The sequence below is a fragment of the Lygodium microphyllum genome, chromosome 7, assembly GCF_053477565.2.
Source record: "Lygodium microphyllum isolate KBCC chromosome 7, Lygodium_microphyllum_v1.1.10, whole genome shotgun sequence".
NCBI lineage: Eukaryota > Viridiplantae > Streptophyta > Polypodiopsida > Schizaeales > Lygodiaceae > Lygodium > Lygodium microphyllum.
The window spans coordinates 61370660-61393911 of record NC_141141.1 but is presented as its reverse complement, the minus strand read 5'-3'; the positions used below and the strand labels follow the sequence as shown (position 1 = coordinate 61393911).

General features: G+C 41.6%; 1 protein-coding gene across 2 annotated transcripts in view; it reads right to left on the bottom strand.

Moving 5' to 3' along the window:
• LOC148033514 (putative LRR receptor-like serine/threonine-protein kinase At1g51810) overlaps nt 1-23252 on the bottom strand; it is a 76705-nt gene that overhangs the window by 45267 nt on the left and 8186 nt on the right. For both annotated transcript variants that reach the window (XM_087681462.1, XM_087681461.1), the window contains exons 3-5: nt 11723-12201; nt 7271-7400; nt 7078-7149 (exon numbers count right to left, since the gene is read on the bottom strand). In XM_087681462.1, the coding sequence (XP_087537588.1) occupies nt 7078-7149; nt 7271-7400; nt 11723-12201 (681 nt within the window). The remainder of the gene's footprint in view (nt 1-7077; nt 7150-7270; nt 7401-11722; nt 12202-23252) is intronic.

Here is a 23252-nt window from a genome sequence, read left to right as displayed (position 1 = left end):
GAAACAGTGACAGCAGCAACCTTTTGCACATCAAGAAGCTTGAGGGTGCACACAATTTTGCAATATGGTAAAAACAATGCTACAATGTCTTGGTGCAGAAGAAACAGGTGAAGCCCGTCAAAGTAAAAGGAATAAAACCAGCAGGTATGGAACAAGAAGAGTAGGATGATTTGGATGGGCTTGCATGCTCTACCATAGAGCTCTCAATGTCAGACAACTTGCTCTTTAACATTGAGAAGTTGAATTCTGCATATGAAATGTGGCAAAGACTTCAGGAATTGTATGCTTAGAAAAGTGCAGCCAGCAAGGTTTATTGGCTGAAAAAGTTGATAGACTTTCGCATGAAGAAAGGTACAGCCATGTCTGTACATGTAAATGAGTTCAACTCAATTTTCAGTCAGCCGATTGCTTTGGATTTCCACATTGATGATAAGTTCAAGGCTACTTTCTTGCTATATACTTTGCCTGAAAGTTGGGATACTTTCAAGTTAGCTTTGAGTAACTCAAATGCTCAGCTGTTATATTCTTATGTAAAGAGTTCTTTGTTGACGGAAGAACTCAACAAGTAAAATAATTTAGCAAACAAGTCTTCTAATGCATTGCACACTAGGGGCAGATTTCAGCAAAAGGGCAATTCTGAAAATAGAGCACGCAACAAGTCTCGTGGCAAAAATGTGGAATGTCATCATTGTGGCAGGAAAGGACACTATAAACAGGATTGTTTTCAATTGAAGAGAGAGAGAGAGGCAAAAGAAAAACACTAAAGACAACAAGACTAAGAAAAAGGACAGGCAACCTACAAAGAAAACCAGTGTGAAGATAGAGGTAAATGTAGTCACTCGTGAGAATGACAATAACGGTGATGTAGTTCTTGCTTCTTCTTTGAGTGCACATGCATTGATTGTAGATTCTAATGATGACAAGCACACTTGGATACTTGATTCAGGTGCAACTTTTCATATCACGCCACATCATGAGTGGTTTTCTGACTACAATGGTGGTGCATGTAGTGTTTTCCACTTGGGAGATAACTATGCATGTAAAATTACAAGTATTGGCAATGTGAAATTGGAATTTCAATATGGCTCCATGTTTATTTTGCATAATGTGAGACATATACCTCAACTCAAGAAGAGCTTGATAAGCACAGGGCAACTAGATGATAAAGGATATCATACCACCTTTGGGGATAGCAAATAGAAAATTTATAAAACCTCTTGCATTGTTGCCAAGGGCTCTAAAAGTGATACTTTGTATCCTTTGTATGTATCTAGCGTGCGTGACCATGTAGTCACCATAACCGAGCAACCAAGTGTTTCTTTGTGGCATAGCCGGTTGGGACACATGAGTCAAACTGGAATGGAAGTACTTTCTCGCTTGGGTTATTTGAAATGTTTAAGGTATGCTAATTTTGAACAATGTGATCATTGTATTTATGGTAAGCATGCTCAAACGTCACATAAAAAATCTCTCTCTCTAAAGTCTTTACCCTTAGTGTTGGTACATTCTAATGTACGTCCCTCAAGAAGTATGGTCGGGCAAGCCACCTTTGTATGCTCACTTGAGAGTGTTTAGCTACGAGGCATTTGTGCACATTCGCAAGGAAGAACACAACAAACTTGAGCCAAAGTCCTACAAATGTGTTTTCCTAGGATATGGTGATGAGGGTGAAATGGGGTATAGGTTATGGGATCCCAAAAAAAGGAAAATTGTACACAGCAACGATGTTATCTTCCAGGAAGATCGCATGCACAAACAGCTTGAAAAGACTGAGGAAGTCAAAAGGGTTGTATTCCGGGAAGATGTACCGATAGAACGGCAAAGAATGCCCACTGGACAGCAGCAAATACCTGATGTAAATGGCCCTTAAAATCCAGGGAATGATGCTAAAAATAATCAGCAAGATATTGCCCTTGATGCACCACAACTTCAGCAAGAACAAATGCCTTTGGAATAACCAAAACTGGCTATACAACATGCTGAACATGTAGAACAGCAAGCTGTTAATGCAGATTTACAGACTGAACAGCCAGCAAATCTTGATCATTGGGTCCGTAGGTCAACTAGAATGCAAAGACAGCCAGACAGGTTTGTTCCTGGTATCAATTATGTGGCTGATTATGTCATGTTGACAGATTGTGGTGAGACGTCATGCTTCAAGGAAGCAATGGATAGAAAAGACAGCAAGAAATAGCATATAAGGCTATGCTGTCAAAGATGGAATCTCTCATGAAAAATAGCACTTGGGATTTGGTGCATTTGCCTAAAGGGCAAAAAGTGCTACCATGCAAATGGGTTTACAAAATGAAAGTCACTTCTAGTTCTTTGACAAAGTACAAGGCACACCTGGTTGCTAAAGGATACAAGCAAGAATATGGAATTGATTTTGATGAAATCTTTTCTCCTATAGTCAAAATGACTACTTTGCGAATCATTTTGGGCATGGTTGCATCTAAACATATGGAACTCAAATAGATGGATGCGAATCATTTGGACTTGGTTGCATCTGAAGATATGGAACTCAAACAGATGGATGTAAAAATAGCTTTCTCACATGGTGATCAACATGAGGAGATCTATATGCAACAGCCTGAGGATTTTGTTGCAAAGGGGAAAGAGCACATGGTATATAAACTCAACAAGAGTTTGTATGGACTGAAACAGGTATCACGAGAATGGTATCATAAATTTGATACATTTATGCAATCTCAGGGATTCCATCGATCTTAAGTTGATCACTGCTTATACACCAAGAAGACAGCAGATGGCAGCCTTATTCTGTTGGTTTTGTATGTGGATGACATGCCGATTTCACGCAAGGATGTTCATCGTTTGGACTCCTTGAAACAAAGCCTATACAATAGCTTTGATATGAAGGATCTTGGTGAGACTAAACATATTCTTGACATGCATATACTCACGGGCAAATCATAGGGTCTTCTCTATCTATCACAGTAGGAGTATGTTACTAAGGTTTTGCAACGTTTCAATATGGAGGGGGGAAAGCCATTGGTGTACCATTGTCTCCATATGTGAAACTTGGTGCAGATGACAGCCCTACATCTAATGATGGAAAGGCTGAGATGGCCAAGATTGCTTATGCTTCAGTTGTTGGTAGCTTAATGTATGTTATGGTTGCTACACGTCCTAACATTGCATTTGTGGTGGGAGTGGTTAGTAAGTACATGGCATATCTTGGAAAAAAGCATTGGGAAGCAATGAAGGGTATCATGAGATACCTTAAGGGCACAAAGGACTTGTGCATCTGCTTTGGAAAGCAGAAGTCATCTATTGTTGGCTTTATGGATGCAAACTATGCTGGTCATCCTGACTGTAGGAAGTCTACTTTAAGATATGTATTTAAGTTCACAAGAGGAACAGTCTCTTGGATATCCAGGCTGCAAAAGTGTGTTGCATTGTCTATTACAAAGGCAAAGTATGCGGCTACCACTGAGGCATGCAAGGAGGCTTTATGACTTTCACATCTGGTGAGAGAGCTTGTTATTACAAAGGTTCCTATCCTCCACTGTGATAGTCAAAGTACTATCATACTAGCACGGAATCCTATCTTTCATGCAAAGACAAAGCACATACAAGTGAAGTATCATTTTATCAGGGATGTACTTGACAACAAGAGCATTGAGCTTGTCAAGGTACATACCGATGATAACCCTACAGACCTTCTCACGAAGGGTCCTCCAACAAAGCGGTTTGCGCATTGCCGCTAGATGATGGGGGTTGGATAGTATATGTATATTTTAGCTTTGTACATACATAGACTCAACTGATTCTTTCCTCTACCTTCAGGCACGTTGCCTTTAGGTGGAGGTTGTTGGGAATAAAGGGTCATCGTGTCTTTTACAGTATTTGGGTGCACACACCCTATATATCTATATATATATATATATATATATATATATATATATATATATATATATATATATATATATATATATATATATATATATATATATATATATCTAAAACCTAAAGTGATACACTTCAAGATTGTACTCACATCAAGTATTGTGCTTTCTTTTTCTCACTCTCTACTCTACACTCACTCTCTTTCAATGTGCAAACCACAACATTGCATGTCTCGATCCTCACACACTCTACTGAGACACACACAAAAAAAGGAAGCAGGTGCATGAGGAGCAACAGATGTGAAGTTTGAGACTCAATGGCAAGTGAGGCAGTGGCAGCTCGTGAGCTGAGTGGCACTTGTAACAAGATACGGCTCTGATACTGTTGTTAGATTAAGATTCAGCAGCACACACTCACAGTGAACAAGTGAACATCAAGAGAGAGGAGTTGCTAGAAGATTGTATCCTATGAGAATGATGATGAAAGTACAATCCCTAAGGTACTGAAGTACCACACCTACCAACAAGTGTTTACACAAGGAAAAAAACATTTTCCAACTAAAAGGTAAAAAGTGCCCGTGCGTAAGGAAGCATTTACACTAAAACTACAGAGGAACACGTTAAGTGTAACAATAGACCCCCTCATCAAAAAGTCATTCTGCTCAAGCAGATATTCAAGGTAAAGGTCCACTCAAATGACACCTTGGACAAAGGCAGGGTCCCCTTAGTGGCCAAACTTCATGACCAATAGGAGGACATTATCAACATAGAGACTCTCTCTCCCCTATAGCCTACATAACCACCCATTTGACTAGTATCACCAAGTGACCTCTAGATAGTTAAATCTATTTGTAGCAAGGGAGAAAAGATGCTACCCTCCCCTTGAGCACTACTTAACGCCCTAGGCCTACACTCTCCTAAGCATTAATGAGCCACGACCAAAGTTGGTTCCAATTGAAAAGCCTCTAGCTAAAGATGCAACAATTGTGGTGAATTTGCTAAGTTATTCCCCTCCATCCACTTCATATCCATACAAATAATGACAAGAAACTTTACCTCTAGTCTCCCTCTGTTAATTATTCATCAAGCGTACAATTTGTTGAGATTATATCTACGTTGGGACTTCTATGATTGATGTACTAGTCACTTGAGTTTTTGCAATTGTGTATGATCACTTACCGTGGCATTGAGTATCATATGGACAACTCCAAATTGTACTACATGTTGGGACATGCACATAGCATCAATAGTTCCAAATGTTGCTCGCTTCATTATTCGTCACATGTATTTGAGGCAATAATAAAACCCAAAAGTAGACTACTTGAGGCACTAGTCAATAGCCAAGTAGTGAAAAGGCTACAATGGCTTTCTAGATACTACAAGAATGCAATCAAGGTTCCTTCCATTTGTCAAAAAGGGGGTATGTCTCAAGCATGTGATCTTACTCTGTGCCTTGGGCATGATGGAGCTTGCATTGGTAGTGCTTGATATGGGGAAGACCTTGGAAATTGTGCATTTCCTAATGCCATATGTGAAACTCTTAATAAATTAAAAGAGTGATTTCTACCCTTAATGTGAAACTTTGGACCAAAGTTGGGCAAAGCAAATTTAAAATTTAAAGTTAGGCAAAGTTCGAGAGGGCCAACTAAGTTTTAAATTTGGGAAGCCTCTTTGGAACATTGAGCAGGGTCATTATTCTTCATTAAAGAAAATAATGTGGCTGTTATGCATGGCTCTCATTCCCACATCCCAAGCTTGAGAGCACTTGCTTTTTTTTTCATAAAAGATTGAGAGTGCCACTATGGCAAATCAGGTCTGATTTTTCAGCATTCAAGGCTGAGATTGGTGATTTGAAGGCAAAAGAAGGTCAACAACAGCAGCATTTTGTTGTGGGACACCATCATGTGCATCTTGGGCAGTATCATGATAAGCAGGAGGCCGGAAATTCCCTTCTCTAGCATCCTGGTGGCTCTTTACAGCAGGTCAAAGCTGAATTTCTCCTTCTCTCTCTTTCTTATGCAGCATAGTTGCTGAATCCATGCTGTTTGGACTGCATGATGCAATGGAACAACTTGCATGTGATGGTATAACGATTTTAGGTGCAATTGCAGCTGCTGGTTGCTCCAAAATTAGGGTTGGCCATGCATACAAGTTTCAAGACATGGAATCATTTTTAAAGCTATGGGTTTGGAGTGGTGATGCTTGTAGACACCTGTTGGTGTACATTAGGGTTGTGAGAAGTGCCTCCATTGGTGAGAGAAACCATGACCAAACATGGTTAGGGAAAATGGACTATTTTGAAGAGCATGCACTATGGATACATGGGAAAATTTGGGACTGATTAGTTGTCCTACACATAGGAGAACAAACAGCACACGTGCAGATTTTTTTTCTGGTTATAGAAAGTCATTTTTCCCTCCTAGACTCATAAGGGAGAGAGAGAAAATGAGAAACATTGGAGGAGAGGGGGAGGAAGAGCAGAAGAGAGAGAAGAGGATAGGAGGGATAAATCAAGGTCGAAGAGAAGGGGAAATGGATCTGCGGGGGGGTAAAGGAGAGGGAGGTGAAGGGGCTGGAAATGACAGAGAAGAGGGCAGCAGGGGTGGGAAAAAAAGAGGGGGGGCCATGGGGACAGGAAGGGCGGTTGGTGATGAGGAGAAAACAGGATGGCGAAGGTGAGTCAAGGACATGGACACGTATGCAGAAGGCACAAAAAGTATAAGAAGAGGGGAAGGCCAAAGGAAGAGAGGATGGTGGAAAGGCACACAGTATGGAGGAGGGAGTTAAGGAGATCTGCAGCTGGCAGGCTGCAGAAGGCAGGGGTCTGCTGATATTGTTGAAGAGGCTAGGGAAGGGAACTGTTGGTTTGTCAGAGGTCACATGGTCCCTGCCTGAAGTAGGACGGGCTGGCAACAAAAGGAAAGTTTGCAGAAGCATCTTAATTAAGCCAAAAGCAATGAAATGTTCATCTTGCTTATGTTATAAACTCGAGGCCAAAAGCAGAAGCCATCTGTGAGCTCCACCGCATAAACAAAGCGGCTTACAAAATGGAATTAAGTATCGCTTTGGTTTTGTCACGGTACTTTGGCCTCTTCAACTCAACCTTAGAAGACCCTACAGCTAAGTAAAAGAATTAATTTTCATAGTCTGAACCTATAGACCAAGATGGTAAACTCCCAGATTCTGATGGTTTTCATAGGCAAGAGTTTACAATATAGTTAAAGCTGTTAGATTCGCAATCGAAACTGGTATTTCGCCTTTTAGATCCATGCCTGATAAATTCCTGCAGACACACAAACCAGTTAACATTGTGTAACAGAAAGACATAAAAGCAGCACACATTAGTACAGCGAATGATTATGTAAGGCACGGAAGGGTTAACCAAAGTAGCCTAGAACACTCACAATGTTGTGACTCTAGGCACATTAGAGATGCTGCAGAGCAGCCATGACCACTTGTAAGAAACAGGTAAGCAGGGATCTCCATTCCACACAGAGAGTTTAAAATGTGTTTTCACATCTGAAAGTGCCCTCACTGTAGTGGAGCAAAAACAGAAAAATTGTTAAGTGTCAAGATTATAATATGAAAAGCAAAACAAAAAAACATTCTTACAGTCAAAACACGTACAAGCACTCAATGATCTGGCAGAATGACAAAGTGTATTATGAGGATCCCAACTTCTCTTTTCAAATAACTTTTTTTTGGATGAACAAAAGAATGGTCAATTGTATTACTCAATTGTACTACAAAGTTTTACAAAGGTGGTAAACTTCGGAGAACGCTCTCCACTAAAAACAAACTGGTCGCAGGCCTTCAAGATGTGCAACCCTGTGACTCCTTATAATATCCTAAATATTGAGCACGAGGTCGGCTCTAAGACATGTCAGTTAGGAATTGCCACCACTACAACTGTCGTGCCATCCATCTCCCATGCCTCTAGAGTGATACAAGGTGAGCTCTGAGACATGTCGGTTCTAGTCCAACCATTCTTCCTGACCCATCCTCAATAACGAGTGTAGTGTTAGGTATCTCAGCCTCGTAGAACATGTGACATGCTGAAGTGAGAAACTGCCAACAAGAAAACCCCCAGGTAAAGATCCTAGACTCGGCTCCAGTTGGTCCAGAATTGTGCAACTTCCTGTCCATATCAATGCTGCCTCATCACATGCCCAAGACAATGCTTTTCCAAGCCTTGCTCGGGGGATCCCCAGCACACCCCATCCTACTGCATTTGAGCTGACTGCCCACAACTGGCTCACGATGAGCAATCAGCCACTAGGATACCCACTGGCTGCCTGCTGTCCCACAGGTGACTCTAGAAGGTGATAGAATGAAGAAAAGGTGGTTGTAAGAGAAAGCCACTTCACATGGGAACTCAGGAATTGGGAGAAACGTTTTTTCTCATAGTATAAGCGTCCTAAATTGAGCTGAGAAGGAGACCCTAGAAACCTTTAGTAACGTTAGTTCTTTTTTTTTCGTAAAAGGTAATTGTATTAATTACGAAAAAAGTACAAGATTACTTGATTACAAGATACATGATGACAGTCTAAGCCATCATGTGAAGAGGTTCTAAGTACTACAAGTTACAACGTCATGGCAAAGATGCAGAGGAAATTGCCATATGCCAGGGACGTAAGTCCTCCCTAGAGAGCAAATCAGAATGCTGGAGAAGATCCAACTGCCAATACAAGAGGCCCTTAAGCCTCGCAATATGCCGCTGAACATTATAGGCGGAGTCAAAAAGAAAAGCATTCCGAATGGTCCAGTTATGCCAACAGCCCCAATATCGAAGAAAGTGGTACATGAGCTTCATATGTGGCTGTGCAGGAGTGGGGTATTTGGGCTGGCCGAAAACCCAATCAAAGGGGCGCAAGGTGAAACCAACCACTCCTTGCCAAACAGCCGACAAAAATAACCAGACTTTCTTTGCGATGGGGCAAGAAATAAATCGGTGGCGGGCGGATTCCACAGCAGTGGTGCAAAAGAAACAGTTGCCATTGGAGATTCGTCGCTTGGAAAGAGCCGAAGCAAGCGGAAGACCACCAATCATCACTCTCCAAAGAAAGACTTTACATTTGAAGGGTGTCTTGTTCAACCAGCCCTCCATCACAGTTGCCCTCCACCATGACCGGGATTTACGTAATCCCCATAAAGCATTCGCTTTGGTAACTAGCCATTGATGATCTTTAATCAGAATATGATACACTTGGTTAGCAGAAGCTTTGCTTAGAGTCAGCCGGCCTTGTAGGTCCCAATCCTGCCAGGGATGATCCGAAGCAAGGGCAGGAAAGGGTTGTCGGCTCTGGAGCACCCTCAAAAGCTGTTCCCATAAAGGCCTATATCCACAAGGGATCCTGAAAAGCCTCCTAGCTGTACGAAAATATATAAGCACATTGCGACTGGCAAGGGTGGCATCCGCAACTGAAGACAAGCCCAAACGGACCATCCGGTTGAATTGTGGTCTAAGCTCATGTTTACCTTCCCATGCAAGTAAACGCGAGACTGCCAGCAATTCCAATTGAAAAGAGTTAGTAGCTAAGCGATCCTCCGCTGGATGCCACTGAGCCTTCTGGAGGACTTGTTTCCAGGAACATACCAAATGAGTAAGCAGCGACGAAGAAGAACTGGAGAACCGCGAATCAGCATTAAGAACATGCCACCAAGAACTCCGGATTTGGGTATTGCCATGCAGAAGCCCATGGCCCTCAAGGAAATAACGGGCTATATCGACCCATGGATGATGATCCGAGCACATGGCGCGGAAAAGAGACCAACGGAGTGCCTGCATGTTAGTTTGGGCATCTAAAATAGCTCCGCCACCCATGCGTTTGGGGGTGCACGCATTCGACCAAGAGATCCAGGAAATACCTGCATGCAATGAGTCCTTCTTCCATAGCATGAAACGAATAGACTGAGTAAGAGCATTTAGAGTCGTAGTAGTCCAGGGCAACAATGGCAAGAAATATGTAAGCATTGGCAACATAATTGTCTGGGCCACTTTGAGGCGAACATGGAAGGGCCAGGCTTGAGATTTCCAATACATAAACTTAGCCACCATTTTCTGAGAAATCCACTGCAGAAGCTGCTTTGGGGGAACATCAACACCCAAAGGGTACCCAAGGTGCCTGACAATGGAGCCACGAGGAACAACCAGACCCTGCCAGTCCAAGGACTGCAAATCCGACTCCGTGCAGCTGAGAATGGCTGATTTGAGCGCATTGATACGAAGGCCGAACGCCTGACCAAAGAGGCCCCAAACATCCAATGCTCTTCGAAGGTTATCCTTGTCCGCACGCAAAATCATAAAAGTATCATCCGCCAGGGATTGGCTAATGAAGTGATGTCCTGTAGGAAGCGACAGTCCGGCCAACTGAGAAGAGGCTGCCATATGAGATAACATCGAAAGAATTGGATGTGTCGCAAGGGCAAAGAATAGAGGGCTCAAAGGGCACCCTTGTCTGACAGAGCGGGCAAGGACAAATGGCTCAGTAACACCTCCGTTCAGCATGACTCGCGAAGACGCTGCAGCGCTAATGGTGTATATCAGACGAGACATCCGAGGACCAAAGCCCATAGCAGACATAAGTTCGGCAAACGAAAGACCAGTCCAGATAGTCAAAAGCCTTTTCCAGGTCCAGTTGAATCAGTACTACCTCCTGATTAGAATGCCTTGCATAATCAATTGCCAGTTGAGCATTCAATACATTGTGCAGAATATTTCAGCCCTTAATGAAACCATACTGTAGAGGGTGCACAATGCCCGGGAGATGCTTATGGAGCCGATTCGCCATTACTTTGGAAAAGATTTTGTACATTGAACCCATCAAAGAAATTGGGCGCCACTGTGTCAACTTAGATGGCGAAGGAACGTTAGTTCTTTCTCCCTAGAGCTAGAGCCCTAGAAAGGTCTAGTAACACCAAGTCCTTTGAACAATAAGCCACCACGATACCCACCTTGGCTAACAGCTGTTCCAGAGGTGACTTTTAGAAGGTGCACCTGAATAAAGGATAGGAGAATGAAGAAGAGGTCATAGAAAGGAAATAACTTCACTTGGAGCATTTAAGACTGTAAGTCATGTTTTGATGAACTCTACATTAAGCCCAATACATATAAACTATTGCATGTATGCAAATAAATCATTAACTTATGCTCCACATGTAAGAAAACTATTTTTGGTGAGTTATCTAGCTGCAGTAGGAACACATGGCATTAGAGGAACTCAATCTTTACCCTTACGAGCCAAACATGAAACTATTTGTGTCCTGGAAACACCTATGCTCATTAGAACCTGGAGTCAAAAGTGAGGTTAGAATGAAAGGAAGAAAGCTATAAAAAATAGCAAGCAATAGTGCCAAACTTAGAAGCTATAGCCCATTGTTTTCTGGGCTAGAAGCCTTCAATATAATTGCAAATCCTCCTCCTCATAATGTTGGTTAGCCGTGCACATTGACTATATCTTCCTATGTCACTAGAACTTGAGCTTATATACAAGACTGGTTGCTATTCAGTGCTTGTTTCTCAGAAATTAACGAAGATGGTGAGAGATAGTGTGCATCTCAATGTTACTGTAATTTGGTCTTTTGTGTGTAAAATAGTTTTTCTTGTCTGATAATCCACCTGCAGTGTTCTTTTCCTCTCAGAAGTACAAGACTCGTGTAATGATTGGAAAATCTCTCTCCTCAGGTTTTAGAGAACTTAAATGATAACAATAAGCCAACATTAGCAACAAACCATTATGGAATTAGTTTTATGTCAAGTAAAGTTCTATAACTGCAAAGCAACAGATATTGAACAAAACAAGATTCCAAGCATGATGTACCTACACATTCTTAGGCTCATGAAGTGAGATACTAACCATCCTGATCATCTGTTTGGAGTTCAACCTTTTTCACGACATATGATTCTGCTGCATTTATGATGGGTTCACTCTTTGAGCTTGCATTCTTCTTCAATACAAGGTTGTATGATTTGCCAGTCACAGAGAAACTTGGAGAGAGAATCTCTATACTGTTGAATACTTCGGATTGTGACAGATTTAACTGGAAAACAAGTACTTGATCCAAGTACAGATCTGAGATTCGCTGTGCAGAACTGTTAAATTCAGCAAAGTACAATGCAAGATAATAATCACCACTTCCAAATTTTGCCCTGAATTCAAATGTCATATTGTTAGAACCATTGGCAATTCTTGCAGTTTGCATGACAGCCGAGGGTGGCATATCAAAAGGGAGTGATGTTATATTCTTTTTTGTGGACACTATACTGTACTTGGAAATATTTCCAATGACTACAGAATCCGAGTCCCAGATGCGATCAAACTGGTCATCAGGGTACCTGCAGGACCAAGCTTACCATGAGAAAGGTTCCAAGGAATATTAAATGATGCAATCACTGAAATATTAACTTAAAACAAAAAATCAAGGAATACTAAAGCTCTATCAGTCTATTAGAAGCTTTATGGGGACCATTTGAACCCCTCCCTTGTGACTGCTGCCACCAACACCTTAAGCCACCATTGCAGCCTGCTTCCACCCCCCCATCCTGTTGCTCCCTACCACCTCCCTCTCCTATCGCCTCCCCTCCTCTTTGCATCCCCCTTCAGATGCCACTGGTGCTGCTCGCCCACCTGCCACTGGCGCTGCTGCACGCCTGTCTGATTCGTTGCCAGCAGCTGCTGCCCTACAACGAGCATACACCCCTTCACCAGCAGCTGCTTCCTTTAAACCAGCATGTCACTCCCACCTGCTTGTTAGGTTAGGATTCGGCAACACGTGCACACTCACAGTGAACAAGTGAACAACAAGAGAGAAGGTAGTTCACATCCACTACGTAAGAATGATAAGAAAAGTACAATCTTCTAAGGTCCTAAGTACCATACACACTGACAAGTGTTCGCACAGGGAAAAAACCCTTCTCCACTTAGAAGGTAAAAGGTGCCTATGGAGAAGGAGCCATTCACACCAAAACTACCAAGGAACACGATAAGTGTAGCAAACCCCCATTGAGTGATTGATGTAACGTATATAGGGAATAGGCAAATCAGTCCCCAAATGGTATCAAGCCTATAGCCTTGCAAAAGGATTCAAACGTCTCTCTAGAGAGAGCTTTTGTAAACATATCTACCAAGTTTTCCTGTGTAGGGACATAAACCAAGTCAATCTCCCTTGTATTGAGCCTCTCTCTGACATAATCATAATGCACCTCAATGTGCTTAGTGTGAGCATGAAACACTTGATCCCTCGCAACTGCCATGGCACTCTAATTGTCAATATGCATAGGAGTTGGTGATTGTTGTCCTACACTAAGATCAACCAAAAGGCATCTAAGCCTTACACATTCCAATGTAGCTATAAATGATAGCCCTATATTCAACCTCACAGCTAGATGTGACTACTCTAGACTGGTCAGTCAAGAAATACATGAATCACCGAGCATGAAGCTATTACCACGAGCGGACAACCATGTGCCAAAACAATTGGCCCAATCATTGTCTGTGAATGCATGCAAGCAAAGAGAAGTGCCTTTAGGATAGAAAAGGCCAAATGTCTAAGTGCCTTTAAGATAGCAAAGGACATGTTTGACATCAGCCACGAACACTCCACTTTGCCAATATCTTGAACACTCTAGTTCGCCGGCACAACTTCTCTTTGTTGCTCCTTGGGGTAGGCTCAAACAGAAGGAGAAGATTGTGTTTGCTAATGAGCATGATACAACCATGATGCTTTAGATCTATCAATCACAATGCCTCTTGCAATTTGCCCCTAAGTCACCTTTATGCTATCTTTGATTATGTGTAGTTAACAACACAAAAAAAAGCTGGTTTTTCATTGAAAATTTATTGACCCTTTTTAATGTTTTCTTTTCATTTAAAAAAACAGTTAGTTTTTTGTTTTTCATTTAGAAAAACTGGTTGACACAACAATTAATGTAGTATAATGATGTAGTCAACTTTGCTAACCCTACACGTGATCATCTCTCCCTCTCATAGGATCCTTCTCTCACACAATCCTTATGTCCATGTAGCTCTCTTGCCACATCATCCAACCCTGCCTATCCCATCATATGCCTGGTGTATGAGCATGTGTATGTGGGTGGTGCCCAAGTGGATTACATTCTCCCCCACTAGAATTGCAGTTGTCCCTAGTCGCATAGCCTTCTAGTAGTTTCAAAGCAAAGGCAAAGAGTTATCACTAAACTAAGACTCATCCAACCATATTGCATTGTGCATGGGATAACCCATAAACTTTAGCAAATATTGAAGCTTCTTCCTTTGTGTACCCTTCTTGTACTTGTGAAGCGACACTTGTTGGGCTATTAGACAAATATGGAGCAACAAAAGCAAAGCAATGAATATGCTATTTACAGGGAGAACTAAAGAAAAGAACAAGAAAATATGAACTTAGAAATAATGAACCTCGGAAATGGAATCCATATATCAAAGCACAAGAGTACGTACAACCACATGCGCTAGGGCAACTAGCTATGACATGCTCGACTGAAGAGCCTTCAATAAAACAATTTTGGTGGTCCACTGAAAAATCCTACCCCCCACCTGTTAAGAGTCATTCCCTAGAGGTGGCCACGTCCACAATGCCACGTGGCAGTCGGACTGCAACAGCAGTCCAACTGCATCAGTCGGCTGCATTTAATGCAGCCAACCTCTTCATTTATGGGCATTATTTTCAGCCTATAAATAGGCTGAGTTTCCAGCAGTCTTTGTACATTATCTTTGACAAATTTCAGCCTGCTGATTATGGAGATTGCTCTCGGGGCTGATGGAGATCGAGATCCTCAAGGTGGAGACATACGCAGATATTTTCTCTGCACCCGTGTATAATTCTGCATCCTTATACAGCATTCTTCACTGTAGATTTTCTATGTTTCACTCTCTCTCTCTCTCTCTCTCTCTCTCTCTCTTTTCTCTTTGTTCACTCTTTGTCACGGTCATTCGCTTCCGCATTGCTTCACTTTGACATGGTATCATAGCATTGAAGGACTGTGGGCCTATCTGAAGAGGAGTTTTCAGCAATACACAAGGCTGTGTTTTCAGCGTTCAAGTGCAAGCAGGTGGGCTGCGCATCAGAACAAGGCTGAGGTGAGCGTAGGCGTGTGAGAAAAGAGAAGATTTGCTGAAGCTGCTGCTGTTTTTGCAGTTAGAGAAGAAAGAAGGCTGTGTTTTTAGCCTTCAAGTGCAGATTTTACCTTTTCAACACCTCCGGCGAGTGAAGAAGGAACAAGATGAGCGAATCTCAGCCCTAGCAGGCTATATTTTCACAATCAAAGGAGGCTGCTTTTTGTGTTTTGTGCAAGCATTGTAGGTGAAGATGTCTTCTGAGGCCGTGACAGAGTTTCAGGTGATTATGGACCGGAAGGTGCCCATCCTACCGGCTCTTCCTTCGGATCAAAAGCTCAATGGTGAGAACTACCGCATCTGGCGGGTTATGATGCTTGCTATATTGGAGTCCTATGATTTGGTGGAGCTCGTTACAGAGGCTATCAATCGTCCTTCTTCACGAGACGAGTCCAGACTCTCTTCCAGTGAGAAGGCGGAGTTGGCAAAGGCTCAGGCACATTGGGATAAACTCAATGCATGCATTCGCTCGTTTTTATCTCTCATGTACTACAGCTGTTATCTCTCATATAGAGCATTTGACGGTGGCTAGGGGAATATAGCTGGAGTTGGATCGGATGTATAATCGGATGATCGTCATGAAGCGAGTTTCTTTGGAAGTGCAAATGAGGACTATGATTGTCAACAAGTCATCATCCATGCGGGAGCATATCAACGAGCTAAGGCAGCTTCAGATGCAGGTTCAAAACGCAGGGAAGATGATCACTTTGGAAGACATGGCGATAACTCTTCTTTCACAGTTACCGCCTCACTTCAGTGGTTTTTATTCCACCTTGATTGCTTCAGGGGCGGTCTGAGACTCGTCGGTGGGAAGAGTTGGTTCCTATGGTCTTGGACCAAGAGGAGCAACTAAAAGAAACCAATGCTTCAAAATCTGAAGCTTTGGTTGGTCTATCCTCTCAGAAGAAGGGGAAGGACCAAAAGAAGAAGAAGGATGACAAATCTAAAAAGGATAAAGACAAGGAGTCTACTTGTCACATTTGTGGCAAAACACGTCACTGGAAGAAGGATTGCCCCGACAATGAGAAGAAGGAGAAATCTTCAAAGGATTAGGAGCGGTGTCTGCTCCCTCAATTTCATTGATTTGTTGGTCCCTCCACTTGAATTTAACTAAAAACAGCTTCAGCCCTATTGAATCCGAGTCTTGGAGCTTCCAATTTTCAATATGCTTCCTGAAGAGGCTGCTTAACCCTTATTTCTACTGCAAATTAGAGTTTACAGCAAAATCTGAAATTTCTCAACCTCTGGTAATCTCAATGCTATGATCTTCGGAGCAAGGTTGTAGAAAGGCTAGGAGATGAGAGAGAATGCTGAGGAGAGAGAAAATTTAGACTTTCTTTGCAAAGAACTGAAGAAAATCGGTCATTTACTGCTACTGCCCTGTCTCAACAGTCTATAGATGCTGCCACCTACTGTTGATTGGTCTTCTTCTGCCCCTGTCTGCCTCAAAAGATTCTCCAATGGCCGAAGATCAAACTAACAGCATCTTCTCTCTCTCTCTTGCAAGCTGAATGCACTAAAAAATGCCTCTCTCTAGTCTCTAAAGAAATTTTCCAGTCTTGCATGGGCATTTTTGACAAGTGGCAACCTTTCCAAATAGTTTTTCCAGCATTATCCATAATAAAATATTAATTTTTAATCTTTAAATAATAAAAATTAATCTAATAATTATTTCGATGCCCAAAAAAAAACCTTACTGGCCAATAATTAAATTGGCTAGGCAACTTCCATTCTCGAGTATCTCTACGTTATCTTTGACCATCAAATCGATATTAGGTACCATTAAATGCTACTTCTCTAGTGTCACCAACTAACACTTATGGCCAAATGAATGACCTAGACCAACAATTGGTACCATATACTACTATTTACCTATGCGGCATAACTTATAGCAACTTTTACCTTTGACATCCCGTGATTTTCTCAAGAAGTCCATTGAAATGCTCTGCCAAGGCCTATCTGGAATAGGCAAGGGCTGCAACAAACCCAGTATCTTTTGCCTATCATGCTTTACTTTTTGATATATGATACATGTCCTAGCAAACAGTTCTACATCATGTCTTAAAGCTAGCCAATAAAAGAAATGCTCCACTACCTTGACTGTGGCATCAATACCTCTGTGTTCTGCGTACAAAGAAGCATGACTTTCAGTGATTACTCTGGGCCTTAACTACTTTGTGACATATAGTCGTGCATGCAAAAGCAATGATGGTATCTGCATCGGCTTGGCAATTGCACAATCCGCAATTGGACTTGTTTTTATCGGACCCGAAACCAATCGATCATCAAAGGCTGTCTGCTCTAGTGTCCGGCAAAAATGGGATCTTTAAATGAAAGAATTGCTACATCATCAGAAATCCATCTCTTAGCACAAAGTGTCCATGCCTTTGGCCATTGCAAAGCTGATCATAAACATTAGCAAAGTTCGAATCAGCAACATATTGCTCTCTCATGGCATCCAACTCAATGTGATAAACCATACTGACAATTGAAATTTGTGGCTTATGTGAGAGTGCATCCACCACAACATTCTTTTTACCATCAATATGTTTAAACTGAAAGTGAAACATAGAGAGAAAATTTGCCTATCTCGTATGCTTCTCTAACAACTTTTTCTGCATCAAAAAGTACCTCAAACTTTTATGGTCTGTTTGCACTGTAAAATCAATCCCCTAACAAATAATGTTTCCACATAGACAATGCATGAATTACAGCCAAGAGCTCTTTCTCATAGACTTCCAAATTCTTTTCTACACCATAAAGAATTCGGCTTTCATAAGCCACAACTCGGCCATCCTGCATAAGAACAGCTCCAATGCTATCCAAACTATGAATAACTTCCTTAGATCGGGCAACACAAGCAAGCACAAGATCTGAAAGTTATCTTTTCCTTCAACTTTTCAAATGCTGAAATTTCCATTGTTGTCCATCTAAATGGCACATCCTTCTTCTACAAAGCATGCAATCAAGATGCAATTTCAACAAACCCCGTACATACTTCCTATAGTAAAAACATAGACCCAAGAATGTGCGAATCTTATACACATTTCTCAAAGGTGGCCATAATCGTATTGCCTTAACCTTTGCAACATCCACACGAATACCATTAGCAGATACAATATGTCCCAAAAAGTGGATTTCATGCAAGAAGAATTCACTTTTCTTGTCATTGTTAATAACCAACCTATGCTCATACAATTCATTAAACACAATCTCCAAGTGTCTTCTATGCTCTACCTTATTCTTGGAATAGACAATCATGTCATCCAAAAAAGTGTCCACAAATCCTCTATGTGGCCTAAAGATGCAATTAAAAGTAGCAAGAGTATTCATTCATAAGTCCAAAAGGCATAACAAGAAACTCATACAATCCAAAAGTTATCCTAAAAGCTATCTTGGATACATCTTCCAATCTAACACGTATCTAATCATACCCACTTTTCAAATCTATACAAGTGAATATGACTACCCCTTGCAATCCATCCATAACATCATCGATCCAAGACATCGGAAAGCGATTCTTTATCGTGATCTTATTCAAAGCACGATAATCAATACACATACGCTATGAACCATTCTTTTTCTGCACCAAGAGCACTGGAGAACAAAAAGAAGATGAGCTCGGCTGAATTGGCCCTTTTTCTAACAGCTTATTCACCTAACTCATAAATCTCCTCTCATTGGGCTGCACTGACTTAGTATGGTGACTTATTAGGTAGGCTACTTCCAGGGATAAGATCTATGCCATCATCTTCAAGTCTTTCAAGCAGTAGCTGCCTTAGAAGTGACTGAGAGAAAAAATCAGTTTACATTTTCAGAAATGATATGCGATCCTTCTCTAACTTAGACATGTTCCCAACATTCTCACTATCATCTTTACCCTTAGTAAAAACCAAGTACGTTGAAAGATGACTTTTCATTACTTTAGAAACGATAGCTACAGATACAACAAGGACAGATTCACCTTTCAACTTTACATTAAGTGTGAGTGTAGTGATCTTTTTTGCACGAGAATCAATCATTGCATGCATATGATGACACCATGGCATACCAAGCAATACATCACAACCCTAAAGCAGAGCAATGAAGAACTCTTCGTTGTCCACATACCCTTGTATATGCAACAAAAGCTTTCCAATGAGCGGTGTAACAGGCTCTGCATGGCCTTTACATGCCATTCCAACTTCCCCCATGGGTCCCATCTCATCCTCTTTGATGACTAGACAGGCTGCCATGTCAACGGAGATGAAGTTGGCTTGTGCACCATTATCAAAGAAACTCAATGCATGTTGGTCCCTAATTTTGTCCCATGCTCTGCATAACTCAATAGCATCATCATTGGGCTGATCACTAACAACATTGGGTACTAATCCCACTAATGTTTTAGGCTTTTTTCCTTTAGAATCTCCCTAATTTTCTGATTTTCCAACTTGAATAAAACATTTATTTGCAGCCATCAATTCCCTACACTGTGCCAATGTTTTCGAGCCCTTTCTTTGCTGTTTTGGCCTCTTTTCAAGCTGATTTTCAGATGTGCCCCTTTTCTCAGCCTTAAACAACTTTTTATTCGGCTTCTCCTCCCCCTTCTCTAGAAAACTTGAATCCTTCCCACGCAGCAAAGCATCGGCTGTAGCAGCAATCTCTCAAAGCTAAGACATGCTAGACATAGTGGATTTAATGCAAAAATCCCTAATTCTTTTGGGCAGCCCACAAACATATTTTTTCACTTACTCATGAAGGATTACGAGGCGATAAGAAGTGATAGGCAACAATGCATCCCAAAACTTCTTATTATATTACTCCAAATTCTTACATTCCTTAGCATCCAGCTTATTTCAAGCTGTCATGATGTCCACCTCAAAGGTACTTATCAACCAATTCGATGCAAACATTTGCTTGAATTGTACCCACGTTGACGGTGCTCTACCTTGCATCAAAAGAGTGGACCACCACTGTAATGCATTCCCTTTCAAGAAAGTGGCTGCCTTTCGAATCTTCGAGGACTCAGTGAAGTTCCCCCCTGAATAGGCTGCATCAGACTACTAAATGAAAGTCAAAGCTTTCAGTCTATCTTGTGCACCACTGAAGAACTCAAACTTCACTGCTTTTCCACCCTCATCATAGTCTTTTGTTGCCCCTTTGGATGTCAAGTTGTCATACACTAGTTAGTGCAAAAAGGATACATTTGCTGAATTTACATCAAAACCAACGCCAAACATAGCATTTGCATGACCAGCATTCATTCTTTAAGCCCCATAAGTATTCAAGGGTGCAAATGCAGTACCAAACATGCTATTTTGTGCCTTAGGCATCAAATCAATGCTGCCATACATAGGGTTTTGCATATTTCCTGCCATACCCGAATTGTTAGAATATCAAGCTCCCGTTACTCTTCAATCAATCTATCTTTATGTGTGTGGCTGACATTAGCTGGATACAGCTATACACGTGTGTGACATTCAATAAGTCGGTGTAGTCAGTGACTTAACCACAGTTAGTCTTGGTTAGTTATACCTATGTGTGTAAGTCTCTTTCAATTAGTATGATAAAGGAATAATGGAAAAAGAACAACAATGAGCTGAGGCTCATCTTCCGCTCCACTCTGTCTCTCTCCCTCTCTTCCAACATGATATCAGAGCTTGAACGCCTGAAGCCTGAAGGCTTGGCAATGGCCATTTGGCATAAAGACATCGTATCTGAAGAAAACGTCATCAAAGGAGACTGCCTGCAGCCCGTTTTTTTGCAGAAGCTATATCTTGCTACAGCAATGGTTTTTGGAGAAACAGCTCGCAATTCTTGACCATTTCGACGTGGTCTACATCTTTGCAGAGGAAAGTTTTTTCAAATTCCTCACAGATTTTGAGATATTCAACACAGACCTGTGCAGACTGGCTGTTTATTGCAATAAACAACAGGTGATTCCAGGGCACTAGTGGCCTTTATCCTAACAATGTATATACCCTTATTATCATGCATTTGAGCATGATATTAAAGTGTTGAATGCTCAGTTTTGGAGCTTATTTGTAGGCTGGAAATAGTAAACTGGTTGCTGTCCTAAATTTGGAAACAATATACCCACACGGTTGAAGTATATCTAATGCTTATTTGCTATTGACAAATGCTTGGATCATACCACTTGAGTGGTAGATGCTTTTTGGGATATTGCGAGTGCTGAAAGTCCAAAGTTTGGATTTATTTGTTGCTGGTTATACCAGGGTATTGACTCGTTATTGTCTGTAGGAAAGATACCTATCATCTTCACTTGACATACATACAATATATTCTGACCGATTGGACATGTATCAACTCCTACATAGAGTGGCAACTGAATGAGATGTTTTGAGACTATTTTGAGATCTAAATATTCTTGTTTTAACAGAGAAAATATTGCTGGTTATAGTAGTGGGCTGGCTGTATTTGGTACTGCTACTTGCATACAGTACAAACATTGATACTTGTATGGATAGAGTTTATTGTTGGGATGTTTTGCCACTACCATAGAATGTTTGGAACTGATTTGAGCTTGGTTTATGCTCAGTTGACTGTGTTTTTTCATTGTTGAAATACAGTTTATAGCAAGTAGGTTGTCAGGAAAACTATCCTAAATTACAGGAAACTATCCTGAATAGCAAAAAACTAGTCATGAACTGTAGGAAAAGGAGTCAGATACTTACAGGTTATATACATCACTGAATACCTAAGCTGCAACTATGGCAAATGCTCAAGGCACTGACAATATCACTCAAATTGTGGAAGAAAAGCTGGACAATAAAAATTTTGCTTTATGGAAGTTCCATACGAAGAATTTTTTGGTTGGCAGAGGTTATTCGGACTTATGTACAGGTGATGAGGCTGAACCTGAAATACATGAAAGGAATCCGACAAATGATCAGAAAAGGACTCATAAGCTATGAACTGACAGAGCATGCAAGGGGTTACATTGGTTTTCCTTATGTATATCGGATGCTATGGTTATACAGATTACTGGATGCAGTTCCCCAAAGGATGCATGGGACATACTCATAAAGAATTATGAAAATGTAACACATGCAAGAAAGATTCAGCTAAAGTAACAGTTCAATAACATATCTAGGAATTGCAAAAGCAATTCAGGCCTACACTACAAAGATGAAGAACATAGCGGATCAGCTTGCCACCATTGGTGTTACATTAATAAATGTAACTTATGGAAGACAGGCGCGAGGGATGACCGTCCGAGGGCCTTGGGCACCTGAACGGGGTCAAGGGGAGCCTAGAGAGTAAGTGAGTCTAAGAATGGTAGGACTCACCTAAAGCGGACAGCTGGCAGATGAAACTAGAGAGAGGAGCCAGCACTCATCTAGGCGAGGTTGGGTGGTGAAACGGAACGACATCTCTCGTGCTATGACAGAGTGATCACTGTATGGTATCGAAGACTGATGACAAGCAATCTTATACTGGTATCAGAGCCGTCGGGTCCTGTTTTTTGGAAGAGCCATTGGGTCCCGTTTTAATTTAGGCGAATGCTTTCATGTTGGCACGTTGGTCTCCCACCCTACTAATCTTCAATTCAAGCTTGGATTCGCGTCCGTGTGGGCGCCGTCGTCAAAGTTCGAGTACTTGACGGATTACGTCAGTACTGACCAGTCGATGCCTGACAGGATTGGCCCCACACGTCATCACACGTGACTGGTAACATCCGTCACAACCATAAATTCCCCCCTCCTCGGATTGGCCATCGTCGCCTGACAGTATTGGTGCCGTCGCCAGATTTCATGTAACCGAAGTGGACGGCAGTATGGAGCTAGTTGGGCGAACCGTTTGAGATATAGCTGTGGGTACAGCTAGTTTACACGTGACCTGTGAGGGCGGGGGGGGGGGGGGGGGAGGTGTGTTTAATCCCCTCCTTATTCCATGTTCTTGCCCGACAAGCTTCATTTCAACGCGAATGGCTTGGTTTGGAGGAAAGTACTCTTTTGGTTATCACTAAACTGTTAAATCCATCAACAGCTGCCTTATCACTATAATCAGGAAAGTGCTTCATTTTGTACGCAAACTTCTTATATTTGCTTTCTAATTCTAGTGTATTAATGGAAGGTAAAGAGAAAAAGGGGGTAACGGAAGATTCTAGTTCTAGGGACCATCCTATGGCGGATCCCCATGAAACAAAAATTCAAGAAGAACAATGAGAAGAATTTTTTGCTGCACGAGAACAATTTGATGATTTAACTGCTCGTGTGCAAGCACAGGGGGTTCAAATGGAGTTTCTAACTCA